The sequence below is a fragment of the Penicillium malachiteum genome (assembly GCF_028827825.1).
Source record: "Penicillium malachiteum strain IBT 17515 chromosome Unknown utg000001l:1.0-8184562.0:1.0-8186909.0, whole genome shotgun sequence".
In the NCBI taxonomy this organism is placed as follows: domain Eukaryota; kingdom Fungi; phylum Ascomycota; class Eurotiomycetes; order Eurotiales; family Aspergillaceae; genus Penicillium; species Penicillium malachiteum.
Window position 1 is genome coordinate 3,076,427 of NW_026643094.1, and position 13,711 is coordinate 3,090,137.

The following is a 13,711-nucleotide window of genomic DNA, read 5'->3' on the forward strand; positions in this document are numbered from 1 at the left end:
TGCTAGCAGCTTGGCCATTAAGCGGCATGTTTCTGCAGCTTTAGCGTGCCAAGACAAGTTATGCGATGAAATGCGACATCTGCAGGCAGATGAAAGAAGCATTTAGAAAGGAATTAACTAGAATGGAGCCAGTTGGGTCCATTAATCACGCAATACGGATATAATCTCCAGGGCTGTGGGGATATTCTGCGCATGTTTATTTACTTCAAATGCTAACTAAACAGCATCCATGTATAATGAACCAACAAAACTTAGTACCTAGATGGTAGTCTTCTAGTAACTAGAAAACTGAGGTCAATACATAGTAGGATTGTGCGTTCATAAATAAAAAATTAAATTTCATTAGTTTTCTACTCAATTGGCTCTGGTAAGCCGCCTAGCAACTAGCAACCACTTCAAAACCATAAGCTGGCTTAGAGCCTTGGAGGACGGGGCCAGAAATCGAACATTGAGGTTGGCCCCCGAGATGACTTGCAGAAACGGATTAGTGAAGGATCAATGGAGGATACCATTTTTGATATTCCAGATATAGACAAGTGATCAATAGTATCTTGGAACCTTGCAAGACTTCAAGAAAAACTATAAAGCCAGGCTCATCGACCAGCAAATCTCTCTTCATCATCCACCATCAATCCAATCTTCCTCACAAACAATCAATCAATCCACAAAAAACTTTTCGGTTTTCATTCCTCCAATCTATACAAAATGTCTGCTCCTGTTATTGTCATTGGCCCCCGCGAGGAACTCGCCGCCGCTGCTGTTGTCCACCTCCAGCCTGAGTGGGATGGTAAGTAGTTCAACATTGCAGATCCTTATGATAACCCAGCAACTAATTGAGATACAGTCATCCACGTTGTTGACAACGTCGAGTCCGCCGTTGCTGAAATCCCCGCCCTTCTGAGCGGTGCTCCCGTTCCTCCCAGCGCTCTGGGCTCCAAGAACTACGGTAACGGTGTTGCCGCCGTCATCGTTGCCGGTCCCTTCAGCGATGCTGACTTCGAGACTGTCCGCGCTGCCTCCGCCTCTGTCTCTGCCGTTCCCTGGCTCAAGTTCGACATCAGCAAGCCTGCTCCTGCCATCACCCCCGAGGGTGGTGCTGAGGTCATGGCCCGCCTCAAGGGTGGTCTCGCCGCTGCTGCCCCTGGTGTCGATGCTGTCATCCTCTACTAGATGACACAACCTTATCAATTGTCCTCTGTGCAATTTTTATATGAGTGAATGTGCTAGTTTCTTTGTTTATAGCCTGGATTGAATAAAGCATCTTTTTTATCTTTTATCTATGTTTTGATCATATCACATTGTGAAAGTAGAACCAATTCACACCGCGTAGCTTTAACTTCAAATGTTACCTATTCAAGGGTTTGGGAGTCGCACTTGCATGTGGTCTTGTATTCAGCTTTATGTAAGACTTCATTCTCAATCTGGACACAACCTTGGAACCTTCAAGTCTTCCTCACTCCTCGCCCCACACACTGGCACTTACTAGTAGGCACTCCATCATCATTCCCTCCAGATTTCCACGGATCCTCGGTATTCTAACCTTGGAATTGAGGGTTTAAATGACAGTTTTTTTTTCTATGGTTCTTCCAAGGTTTTCGACTAGTACCAGTCTCAATCAAACATCCATCATCCACCGTGACGATCCGATCTTCTGCACATGGGTCCCCACCGGGCGAGTCAGAGAGATAGGGAAATATACTCAAAGCCTCATACATAGTATCAACTCCAAGGCTCTTTTCCCTCGATAATTCAACATTTGAAGCTTCCCGAGGTCAACGTGCTGTTTAACCATAGTAACCTTCAACCTTGGAAGTTGCCCAGGTGGAACTTAAAGTCCCAATATCATGATGCACCTGCGATGGATATGTAGTACATACTATGTATGTATTTCTTGTCAACATGTGCAGGTAGAGTCCACGGGTGACCTACCCACTGGCAGTAACTAGTAGTAGTATATATATTCTTCATGTAACTTGGAAATCATCGCCATTTTAATGTTGATACCTAATTTCACCTGGGGATTACTAGTAGTAGTAGGTAAATACAAATGAAATTAAACAGGAAAAAAAACACGGATTTCCCTTAATTAATTAAAGACGTAGATCAAAGTTGAGACAAAAGCCCAAAAAATAATAGACAAAAAAGAAGTTGCGCTGGGAGGGAATCGAACCCCCCCCCTGCTCTTGACATCACTTGGAAGAGAGCAATCCTGTTTAAATTGTTAGTGTTCCGTTGATTTGAACTCGGAAGCGGATAAATTCTTACCTAACCACTAGACCACCAGCGCGGCTTAATGCGGAAAGGATCATAACAAGTACTTATCAAGCTACAATCATGAGCATCCAGAGGCCCAAATGTACCTCGATTCCCAGCTTTCGCAACATTGAATGACTCCAAAATCCGAGAGTTCGAAATCATTTCAAAAATAGTGTGTAAAAGAATCATATTGTAGAAAGTTTTTTTTTTCAAAAAAAAAGAGGACAAAAAAAAGATGCGCTGGGAGGGAATCGAACCCCCCCCTGCTCTTAACATCACTTGGAAGAGAGCAATCCTGAATAATTTATTAGCTGAAATTCTTGTAATATGCTGAAGTCGGAAATTCTCACCTAACCACTAGACCACCAGCGCGATCTGTGTTAGTCAGCGACCAGAATTCGGTACAAACCATAGAATATTCTCCTCGTCTACTTGGCATGGTTCCAGGTTAAGAGCCCTGGAAGTCACTTTCAACCTAGAATATTGGAGCAACTTGATGTGAATTCCGAAGTACCTAACCATCAATACCTATATACCGCATAGGCAGTACAAATAGTAGCCCAATGATTCAACAGTCAATGCATACCTATGTGTCCTAGTAACATAGGGAGTATAGAAAGCATTCATCTATAGATTAAATTGAGCAGCATGTATACTAGTAGTTCATACTACCTTCAAAGTGCTAGAATTTGCACCGATTGATATGAAATATCTACTAGTATCCCCGGGCCAGTCTATATGTACTCTCCAGTCAAGTACTGCAAGGAACTCTTGAAGCCCGGTTTGAAATGGATAACATCTATGACTGCTATACCTCCAGATGTCCATAAGCCAGGACCACCTAGATAGTAGTATCTTATATCAAAGATAGATGATACATCGAACTATCGAAATATAAAGCCATTTTCAAGAAGTTCTGGAGACAAAAAGCCAGTGTACTCCACACATAATTTATTCATCATCCTCCTCTTCGTCATCGATCTCTACCAGATCCGCTTCTTTAGGAACAACGCCGCCCTTAGCCTTAGCTGCAGCTTGAGCTGGACCACTAGTCTCTGCCGTCTCATCGGCATCCTCATCGTCCTCACCCTCTGCCTCAGCTTCTTCATCCTCCGCATCTTCCTCATCGCCATTGGCAGCTTTCTCATCGGCTTCAACGGACTTAGTCTTTTGCTTCTTGGCAGCTGGAGGGCCTAGACGGAGAATTGGGTAGTGAGCAATCGGATCATACATAATTGCGACGATAGCAAATATGATAGTGAGATGAAAAGCATACCTTCAGCTTCTGGCTCTTCTTCTTCGTCGGAGTATTCCCCCTCCTCGCCTTCCTCGTCCTCTTCATCGCTTACATCATCGACTTCGACCTCGGAGTCCTCGTACCTATCAATGCGCGCATCGAGTTAGAGGTTGTTCTAGTACTCATGGGGTCTCCATCGATGCATTGGATGGTTGGGGAAGCATTGCGACCAATGCGCAATAAATCGCGCATAAGCCGAGGCTTATATGTAGTTCGGCGCAGGTTGGTTGAAATTGGGTAGGGGAACATCATCGCCAACACGTAACACTTACTCCTCTTCCTCCTCACTATCATCACTCGGAAGCGCCTGGAGCTCCTCCTCGGGGTCATTCTTTCTCTTGCGAGTGGACATTGTGCGAAAAATAAGGAATTATAATGAATGGACTCCCAAATTGAGACCAAGGAGGAAGTATATAGTTTATAAGGGGGAGGGAGGAAGTAGGGAGAAAGAGGAAGGAATCAATTCTCAGCCTCGCGCAGTAGTTATAAGAGCGAGAAGGGGGAAAAGAGTGGTAGAGAGTGGCAGTTACCACTGGGGAAGGGGGAAACGGAACCAAGGGAGAGGGGGCGCATAAGCTGAGGTGACGACATATGGATTTGATAGCTTTAAGCTGGGAGGGTGTGGAGACGGAAGTGCGTGGCACTGAATCCTGTGCGTGGTAGATAGATAGAGCATGAATCAGAGAGGCTGGACCTTTTTTTTTTCTCTTTTTTCTTTTCTTTTTTCCCCTGTTCTATTTACATTCCACCCTGGTTGCTGGTTGTTGCTCAGACCCCTAGATGTGAGAGGGACTTGATCCCTCCATTTCCCCATTTCCACTTTCCCGGCTTTTCTTTCCTTCCCCCTCTTCCCCCCAAAATAATCCCTCAATGTAGTAGTTTAATCAACCCCTTTTAATCATTTACTGTGCCAAGAATTCAAAATTCGCCATACTGGGATCTAACAGATTCTCATCAAGCCCAAATCCATATGTTCCAACCATATCATAGATCAGATCTGGTGGCGGGAAACCTTGAGCCATCGCATTCGCGCCCCCTGGCACGTCGCGGCCGTCCACAGTCTCCCCATTACTAGTACCCACCTGCCATGCAGCCTCCCAGGAGTCAAAACGCTCTAGCATTTTGCCTAGTCCACGTGCAATGTGTCGCGTCAAATGACGCTCACCAGCTGAGACACAGTTCATCAAGTCAATCACTCGCTCAACAAGCCGACGCACCTGGCGCGCATTGATGCTGAGGTAGGCTGAATTCCAGTTGATAGCTACTTTCAGTAGGAAAACTGCCGAGAAAGTGACCATGGTATGAGTAAAAATAGGAACTCCTACGATGGCATCTCGTATGTCAGGCTCCTCCAGTACCATGTTCAGACAAGCCATGGCGGATGAAATGGCGATATTAGCCGATTCCTTGCGATCCATAGAGAAAACAGGTGTATTAGAGGGTGAAAGAGCGCGCAGAGATAGCGAGTTAAGTTGGAACTTGGCGAAATGGTAGTGTAAGACAACGCCCTTAGAAGGGTATGTGCGTACATATGAACTGTCGCCTATTGTAGAGTTAGTCAAGATAGTTCTAATTGAAGAAGCAGAAGTAATAGTAGTAGCTCACCTGATCGAGGTTGCCAGAGAAGTCGCCATTGATCCACTGCAACATTATATACACGAAGCTGGCCAAAGTCCGCTTCAGTGAGGGCTTGCTCTGTATCACTGCCAAACATGCGGTAGGCCTCGGTCAAAATCATAAATAAAGCAACCTGCGCGAGGAGGCGAATATCGCCTGGTACTACCATCGGTAGTTCCAGAAAAACCTCGTAATTTCGAATCGCAGTGTCCTCGTGAATCACAGGTGGCCGCCCGTAAGCAATACTAAAGTGGTGATCGCACACATAAAGCAGATACCACAATTGCGCCCGTTCGTATTGATCGGTGTGACCCCGCGTGAGGCGTTGGTAGCTCTGATGCAGACCCAACTCGGTTGCAATACGAACCGCATGTCCTGAGAGCTTCCAACTTAACTCCGACAACCAGAAAGCACCAACACAAAGGCCTCGAACATCGTCTAGCGTATGTGCCCGGGTAAGGGCCATACTCGATACTAAAGACACGTACTCATTATAACATCGGTTCAATGTCTCAGTGCGATTTGGTATGTGAAGTGCCGCCACCGTCAAGACTGCAGCTGAAAGCAGAGTAGATGCGCGACGAACGGATGTCAGATCACGATGTACCAGAATGATTCCGCCCCAAAGGAGCTGGTTCATTGTGCGGCTGAAGTATGCAAAGAGCTCTTCGGCCTCATGGATCGATATTAGACCACGGGTAATAAAATCCTCTTCTAATAAGGTCTTCTTTGGTGCTTCGATATGATTGTTTCGTAGATTGCGCAACTTGGTGACTTCGTACAAACTGCGCATGGGTGCTGGTACCAACTCCGGATCTTGGAGATCAGGTTCTTGCGAATGCTCTCGAGTGACGTCCATCACTACCCCTGGCCCATCATGGTGACTGGTAAGCGGTTGAGAGATATCAATGGATGGCCGGTATGCATGGTGTGAGGCAGCTGGACTGGAACCAATGAGAGAGTCTCCAGCGGTATAAGTCGAGAGATCGGGAAGTCCTGCTTGTCGCAATAGCTGCGATACAGCGGCTTGTAATTGTTGCATTGAAGAAGATGCTTGCGACTTCCATCTAAGATATGGAATAAAAAATCATGTTAGAATTGTGTAGTTTTCACAATGCACTCTCCATCTGGAGAGAGTAGGGGTCATTGAGTGCACGCACATCCCATCGTCGTCGACAAATTTTTGCGAAAAATCATTCACGACACATTTGATTCGACTTCGAACACATTTTGTGCAATTCGACTCGCCTGGTCGGAATTCGCATCGAATCTTGTGTCGTTTACACTCCGCACCTGGTGGCGCTGATTAGCGATGCATGATGTGGGGAAGTCTTCAGACTTACAGGCGCGGGCTTTGGAAATCTTAGGTGCTGGCCGTGACTCTCCGGAGCGAACGGATTCCTTTGGAGAGTCCAATCCAGCTTCTGTTGAGGACCGTTTGAGTGGGGTCGAAGCATCCATGCTGGGATGGAAGATGTAGTCGGTGATGCTCCGGGGTTTAGGGGAAAATCCATTTTGGCGGGGAAGCGGAGGTGGATTCCCGATGCTGGCCGAGGCCACTTCTCCGACTTTCTTCTATTCTACCAGGGCCCTTCTTCTACCCCTGAGTGCAGGCCTACACTAATCAATTTGCTGACCCTATATAGCATGCTAGCTCTCCAGGAGTCCAGGTTGATTTTTGACTTCAATGATCTTCATATACGTCAACTTGAACTGGCCAAACATGATTTCATTTATACTTCCATCACATCAGTCTCTACTCCGGGGATGTCAGAATGTACCTGAACTGGACACAACTTGAATATAGGACCGAATTGAAAAGCACCTCAAGCTGCCTGCGAAGCCAATTCGTGGTAGCAGATCCACCCAACCACATTCCAACCGGGCAAAGTCCGGTGCGGAGGACTAACAACGGACCCCCCTCGGACTTGATGCGAACGCGGAGAGTAGAGCAATCCCCATAAACTCTGGCAACGACAACAAATTCCGAAGAAGAAAACAAGAATTCCGCATACTCGAAAATTGAGAAACGAAGTCTCCCTTATCATCATGCACATTCTCATCACTGGCGCGGCCGGTTTCATCGGTCAATTGCTTGCCAAAGAGCTGCTAAACGACCCCACATATCGCGTCACACTGACAGACATTCACCAACCTCCAATTCCCAACGGTGTCAAATACCCACAAAATGCGACCGCCGTCAAGGCAGATCTTCTAACAGCGGCGAAGGAGGTCGTTGACGCTTCTCTGGATGCGGTCTACGCCTTCCATGGGATCATGTCCTCTGGATCAGAGGCCAACTTTGACCTGGGCATGAGCGTCAACATTGACGCCACCCGGAATCTATTGGATGCATTGCGACACAACTGCCCTGGCGTTCGAGTTATTTACTCCTCAAGCCAAGCTGTGTATGGGCAGCCCCTGCCAGAGATCGTGACCGACAACGTGATCCCGACGCCTGAATCATCATACGGTGCCGAGAAAGTTGTTTGCGAGACCTTGATAAATGAGTACACTCGGCGGAAGTTCATCAATGGATTTACTCTGCGATTTCCCACCATCTCTGTTCGCCCCGGCGCACCAACTGCCGCCGCCTCTTCCTTCCTCTCGGGAATGATTCGTGAACCACTAGCTGGCCAGGAATGTGTTATTCCTATCGAGGATCGGTCGTTCAAATCATGGCTGTGCTCGCCAAAGACCCTGGTGCATAACCTTCTCCTCACACTCAACCTTCCTGGGGACGCTGTACCCCCTCATATCCGCCAGATTAATGTGCCTGGTATCTGTGTGACTGTCCAAGGCATGATGGATGCCCTGGAGAATGTCGGCGGTAAAGATAAGCTCGGTCTTCTTAAAGAGAAAGAAGATCCAGCTCTTATTCCAATCCTGAAGTCCTGGCCCACTCAGTTTGATAACGCACAGGCTATATCCCTGGGCTTCAAGCGCGATGAGTCCTTCGAGCAGGCAGTCAAAGATTACAAAGAGGCCCTATGAAACAATTACAAATCATGTGTATAGATAGAACCCAGACATCGTAAAGTCCAATAGACTAAACCTATTTCCTTGTTGTGCATTGATTATACTCCAAGTATGCTGCTATCCATTTCAGTACTCGAGGGCTGACTCCATGACAAAATTAATCGCAGCGCTAGGCAAAAAAGGAAGGCCCTTCTTAGACCGTTCAGTTCACCTACTGGAAATTTTTCTGAAAAAAAAAAGAGAAAAAAAAAGAAAAAAAGACAAGGTCCATCCCGGGCTCGAACCGGGGATTTCAGAAAGTGTGTCTCAAAATCTGACGTCCTATTTTGGGTCTGTTAGATTTGAATCTGGTGATAAGAATCATGGGAAAGCCGTACCTAACCACTAGACTAATGAACCAGATAGTGCTTATGTCATCTATGTTTGAGTATACCCAAGTTTGTTTAACACTGTTCACTTTGCTTTGGCCACCCCTGTCAGGTTAGGCCAGCGACAGAGTGCACCCACTTTTTTGGGGGGTAGTATTTTTATCTGGGCTCACCATGGAAAAGGTACGGAGTACATAAAACACTAAAGTTGAATTTTTTCAACGACATTTGGTAGGGATATGATTTTTTTTACCACATATGTTATAAGAAGTGTTTATATAAATTATCACATCTTTTTGAGTAAATCAATAGAAAAGATAACTATATTATAGTACTATGTATTGAAGAGGGGAACGCAGTGAGGTAGTCGGAATACACGGGTCGTTCCAGCACAACAAACCCCCACACCAATGCTAATGCATAAGACCAAAGGCGAACCCAAAGGTCCCATTAAGAAGAAAGGGAAGACAAGGACATTGTAGCTAGAATCAAGCTGGATGTCTTATACTAAGACATAGGGGGTAAGACGAGAACGGCAGAACGGAGCAGACCATAAGTACTAGCTATTGCGTAGGCTTAGTTGAATTTAGTGAGTTTTTTTTTTGGCAGAATTAGTGGCAGAATCTAGGCGGTAAAAATCGTGACAGAAACTTTTTTAACAATATTCCAAGCCCTGGAGGTTGTAGACCAAGTGGTGTAACGTGGCAGTCAAGCAACACAGGCACCTAGGCAGGAAAACTATCCACTCAACTCAACCTTGGAAGCTGTTAGTAAATCTAATATTGTATAAAATATTATGGTCGACAATAGAGGAGACAAAAGGAAGGAAAAGAAAAGGAGTAAGAAAGAAGGAAAGAAAAAGAAAAAAAAATTGAAAAAAAGAAAGGTCCATCCCGGGCTCGAACCGGGGATTTCAGAAGCTGTGTGTGTATGTCAAAATCTGACGTCCTAACCACTAGACTAATGAACCAGATTGTTGCTAATAAGGTTTAGTTTGCTAATAAGAGGGATTCCCGGTCTTCCAACCCCAGGTAGAAGTTTGCCCTCACATGGATGTATCTTGTATATTTTCAGGTATACTTCAGCTCATTTCCTTATGATTGACATTAATTAATCACTAAATTCCAAGCATGCCACCATCTACTCCGACACTCGCTCCAGTAACGAAATCACTCGCGGGGCTAGACAGAAATATCAAGGCTCCCCTTAGATCGCTCGGATCACCCCATCGCCCTGCCGGGGTTCGCTGAATAACGCAATCATTGTATTCCTGATGCTTGGCTAGGGCGGCCGTCATTGGGGTGGTGAAATATATTTTGAAGCTTGGAGTTAGCATTTTGATTCATCATGATTTTGCCAGCCCTGGAGGTCTTCGTTGTGCCACGCGATACATACCCTGGACAAATACAATTGACTTGAATATTTCGACCTGCGAGCTCATTGCTGAATGCTTTTGTAAACCGAACAGCACTCGCCTTAGAAGCAGCATATTCGGAAGTGTTCCAGGCAGCCTGGTATGCTGTCATGGACCCGATATTGATGATCTCCCCGGGGCATCGAAGTCGGAGGAGTTGTTGGCCATTTCTTGGGCAGCAACAAAGCTACCTTTAAGGTTGACATCTAGCACCTATGAGTCAAAATTAGCATTTCATTGAGAAAATAAGAAGAGACCACTCCTACTACTTACAAGGCTGATATCTTCATCCGTCAGAGTTTCCAATGGTCCATGTCGATTTATGCCAGCGCAGTTGACGAGGATATCAGGCACAATGCCCGACATCCATATGTCAGTGAAGCACTTGGGAACTGATACAGAGTCTCCAAGATTGCAGTCAAATCGATGAAATTCAGCGCCAAAAGAGCGCACCTCCTTCTCCAAAGTCCCGACCGCAGAATCGCCTGGCAATTGGATTGAGACGACATTTGCTCCTGCTTCGGCTAGTGCGATCCCAAGAGACTTCCCTAGACCCCCTGTTATCCCAGTCCATATCGCTTTCTTTCCTCGAACAGAGAATAAGTCAGTCAAGAGCGTGGGTTCTTTCTTCTCGCTCTCTTCCACAGGGAATGCTTTCGCACGGGCAAACTTGGACAATGATGACTGGGCTCGAACTGGCTGTATGGCTGATAGTGATAGTCGAGCCAGAGGACAGTAGAACCTCGTCTTTCGTTGGATTATTGAAGCCATTTTGCCTCTGGTCTGGGATATAATATAATCTATTTTTCTGGGGGTCTATTGAGTCATCTAAAGAATGGTATTTACTCTTAACAGCTACTACATTTAGGCAGAAATAGGCAGTTGTAGGACCAATCACCAATTCAATTTTACTCAGTATTTTCTTCGGTCTTGGGGTTCAGTGGGATGAATGCATGAGATGAATGCATTCGAGAATCTAGATCTCGGCATCCTTGAAGGTCACCGGACGTAGTGGGGGATAGTCTACGGGTGCTGTGGGGAACCCCGCAGCCGGCAGCCGGTACCCGATAAGGGGATTCCGGCGGAAGCTATAGTTTCCGATTCTTCAATTTTAGGTGGGTTCGATGTTAGAAAAAAAAATTAAAATTATCGAATCACTTAAGAGAACAAATGAATTTGATCTTAATAAGAAAGAAGCGGTCACCAGCTTGCTGGATCCTAGATTAATAAGTTGATTAATAATTGTGGATTAGTTCAAAAGACCGGAATCATGCTTAGCCGCATGAGTCGATCTTGTTTCATCACATCTGTCAAATACCTGTGACCTCTACAAAAATCAACCCATCCAATTTTACAAATCGCTTCCAATCAACCATGACATTGCCGACCAAATCGCAGCGCTGGGTGCTCCGTGAAAAGCCCTATGGCGAACCTGTACTCGGCGGTGACAAGCCAACCTTTAAACTAGAGACCGCTGATATCCCGACCATCAGGGATGGACAAGTCCTGTTGAAAACACTGTACTTGAGTAATGATCCTGCACAACGCTCATGGATCTCGCCACTAGCTCAGAAAGAAAGACTTTACGTGCCACCAGTTCAAGTGGGTAACCCAATGAGTTCTATGGGAATTGCCCGTGTCGTGGAATCTCGCAGTCCCAAAGTTGCTGTTGGTTCTTTGGTTACAGGTGCACCTGGATGGAGCGAATACGCGGCACAAGATGCAGAAAGTGTCGCTGTGATCACTCCCCAGCCTGGTTTGCCTGAAACTCATTTCCTGGGCGCTCTTGGATTGCCAGGATTTACAGCATACTATGCCCTGACGCAAATTGTCAAGGCGACAAGTAAGGACGCCATTGTTGTTAGTGGTGCGGCTGGTGCTGTTGGCACTATGGTTGTCCAGATTGCCAAGAAAATGATTGGATGTCGAAAGGTACATCCTCTTCTCGTTTCGCCAATGGCGTGAAAATACTTGCAGTTTCTTTGATCTAATTGAATTTTTAGGTTATCGGCATTGCTGGTACGGATGAAAAGTGTCGGTGGGTGGAGAAGCTCGGCGCCGATGTTTGCGTGAACTATAAGTCGCCATCTTTCAAGGAAGAGCTCACCAAAGAGACGGAAGGATTCGTCGAGATCTATTTCGGTGGGTGACTCATCTATCGGAAATCGGAGTATTGGAAACTAATTATAGTCTTGAATCAGACAATGTTGGTGGTGATATTCTCGACTTCATGTTGACCAGATTAGCCAAGTTTGGTCGAGTCGCAGCTAGGTATGAGTCTCAGAATACCCTGATATTAACACGTCCAGGAAATACTGACTTTGACAGTGGCACCATTTCGAACTATAACAAGGACTCGGATATAACTGGTCTCAAGAACTTCTATGTAAGTTGCTCTGTCAATATTCCCCTTCCATGATGTTAAAAGACCCTGTAAATTGACCTCATTATAGGAAGTCGTGACAATGCGTCTCCAGATTCTCGGCTTCATCAATACTGATTGGATTGATAATTTGTCCGAAGTCCGAGCCATTCTGGTTGATGAGTGGAAAAAGGGAACTCTCCTCATTGGATATGAGAGTGAAATGGTCATCGAAACTGAGTTTGAAGATATTCCCCGTACTTGGATGATGCTTTATTCCGGAGGAAACACTGGCAAGCTGGTTACAAAGCTGAAGGAGTAAATTCATATACTGCATAGACTCGGAATAGAAATACCATTCCATACATGCATTTCGATGGCTATCTTGGTCTTCAATCACCTTCAATAATCTCTAATTCATACTTCAAATGCGTCTTAAGTTATTATTTCAAATTACTAATGCGGCATCTGTCGTAAGAGTGTGTTCAAATATTGAGACTGAAGGCTTTATAATATCTCTACCGGTAAATTTATCTGCTACTTGTGGAATAACCTTGGGATCTAGCGCTGTTTATAGACAATAGAGGCATCAATTTTGAGCATGAGTGCATGCATTGACTTATTTCAAATTTATTCAATTATACTATGCATTGATTATCGAATAAATTGGTCTGCAAAGTCCTCCCCGAGTCCGATCTTCTTGTAATGCTCTCGTGCACTCTTCAACTTGGAAAAAACATCCTCAATTCCAATCGCATTCCCTTCCGGATCAACATAGATGTAAGCTCCAGTCACATGGAACATAGTAATCATCTCCTCCACACCCTCTGGTACCTCAAGTGTATGGATATCACCCGATGGTTCATAACTGTATCCTCCCTCGTTGGCCCACCAATCATGCTCCAGGTAATGCCATCTTCCCTTCAAAGTTGTCGCATGCACGGGGCCAGTATGACGGTGGCGACTAAGAATACCGGATCGTCGCACACGGAGCAAATTCACAAAATAGCCCTGAGAAACGGAAAATAGAAGCGGTCGGAACCAAATATCCGGGGCTTGGGGCACCCAATATTTTTCGTCATCGTCGACTGGATTGCCGAAATTCAGGATCTTGGGTACAACGAGATCTTCTACCACATTGGGAAGAGGCTCGCCTCGGTAGGGTATCGCTTCAGCGGTAGGACGCTGGTTGTCCGATTTGGAGTCTTGTATAGAGCCCATTATGGTCTGAGTTGAGTGGTATCGGAGTATGAACTTGAAGGAGTTGTGTAGAGCCAATCGGTTTATATCAAATCAGCGGATGACAATTAATAATTGACTGAGCTGACAGGTAAATTCCCGAAGCGATTCACATCACTATTATAGCGATTGCAGAAGTACTGGTATTCCTCATGAAACAATAAATTCATGTTGTCATG

General features: G+C 45.6%; 7 protein-coding genes across 7 annotated transcripts; 3 read left to right on the top strand and 4 right to left on the bottom strand.

The window, feature by feature from the left end:
• Positions 1 to 705: 705 nt before the first annotated feature.
• On the top strand, positions 706 to 1,170 carry N7483_001157 (uncharacterized protein; the record flags this gene model as incomplete). The annotated part of the gene is made up of 2 exons (XM_057084595.1): positions 706 to 787; positions 845 to 1,170. 2 exons carry the CDS (start codon positions 706 to 708, stop codon positions 1,168 to 1,170), a joined length of 408 nt encoding a protein of 135 aa, XP_056950744.1.
• A 2,037-nt stretch (positions 1,171 to 3,207) lies between these two features.
• N7483_001158 (uncharacterized protein) lies at positions 3,208 to 3,905 on the bottom strand (the record flags this gene model as incomplete). Its single annotated transcript, XM_057084596.1, has 3 exons — positions 3,208 to 3,449; positions 3,533 to 3,636; positions 3,826 to 3,905. The coding sequence occupies 3 exons, from the start codon at positions 3,903 to 3,905 to the stop codon at positions 3,208 to 3,210; spliced, it is 426 nt and encodes a 141-aa protein (XP_056950745.1).
• Positions 3,906 to 4,455: 550 nt separating this feature from the next.
• Positions 4,456 to 6,631, bottom strand: N7483_001159 (putative C6 transcription factor; the record flags this gene model as incomplete). Its single annotated transcript, XM_057084597.1, has 4 exons — positions 4,456 to 5,096; positions 5,159 to 6,237; positions 6,331 to 6,463; positions 6,514 to 6,631. The coding sequence occupies 4 exons, from the start codon at positions 6,629 to 6,631 to the stop codon at positions 4,456 to 4,458; spliced, it is 1,971 nt and encodes a 656-aa protein (XP_056950746.1).
• Positions 6,632 to 7,219: 588 nt separating this feature from the next.
• On the top strand, positions 7,220 to 8,164 carry N7483_001160 (SDR family oxidoreductase; the record flags this gene model as incomplete). The annotated part of the gene is made up of 1 exon (XM_057084598.1): positions 7,220 to 8,164. One exon carries the CDS (start codon positions 7,220 to 7,222, stop codon positions 8,162 to 8,164), a length of 945 nt encoding a protein of 314 aa, XP_056950747.1.
• Positions 8,165 to 10,039: 1,875 nt separating this feature from the next.
• N7483_001161 (SDR family NAD(P)-dependent oxidoreductase) lies at positions 10,040 to 10,702 on the bottom strand (the record flags this gene model as incomplete). Its single annotated transcript, XM_057084599.1, has 2 exons — positions 10,040 to 10,144; positions 10,205 to 10,702. The coding sequence occupies 2 exons, from the start codon at positions 10,700 to 10,702 to the stop codon at positions 10,040 to 10,042; spliced, it is 603 nt and encodes a 200-aa protein (XP_056950748.1).
• A 603-nt stretch (positions 10,703 to 11,305) lies between these two features.
• On the top strand, positions 11,306 to 12,615 carry N7483_001162 (MDR family NADP-dependent oxidoreductase; the record flags this gene model as incomplete). The annotated part of the gene is made up of 5 exons (XM_057084600.1): positions 11,306 to 11,863; positions 11,935 to 12,073; positions 12,133 to 12,202; positions 12,260 to 12,317; positions 12,385 to 12,615. 5 exons carry the CDS (start codon positions 11,306 to 11,308, stop codon positions 12,613 to 12,615), a joined length of 1,056 nt encoding a protein of 351 aa, XP_056950749.1.
• Positions 12,616 to 12,947: 332 nt separating this feature from the next.
• On the bottom strand, positions 12,948 to 13,514 carry N7483_001163 (2,4'-dihydroxyacetophenone dioxygenase family protein; the record flags this gene model as incomplete). The annotated part of the gene is made up of 1 exon (XM_057084601.1): positions 12,948 to 13,514. The coding sequence occupies one exon, from the start codon at positions 13,512 to 13,514 to the stop codon at positions 12,948 to 12,950; it is 567 nt and encodes a 188-aa protein (XP_056950750.1).
• Between the last annotated feature and the right edge of the window lie 197 nt (positions 13,515 to 13,711).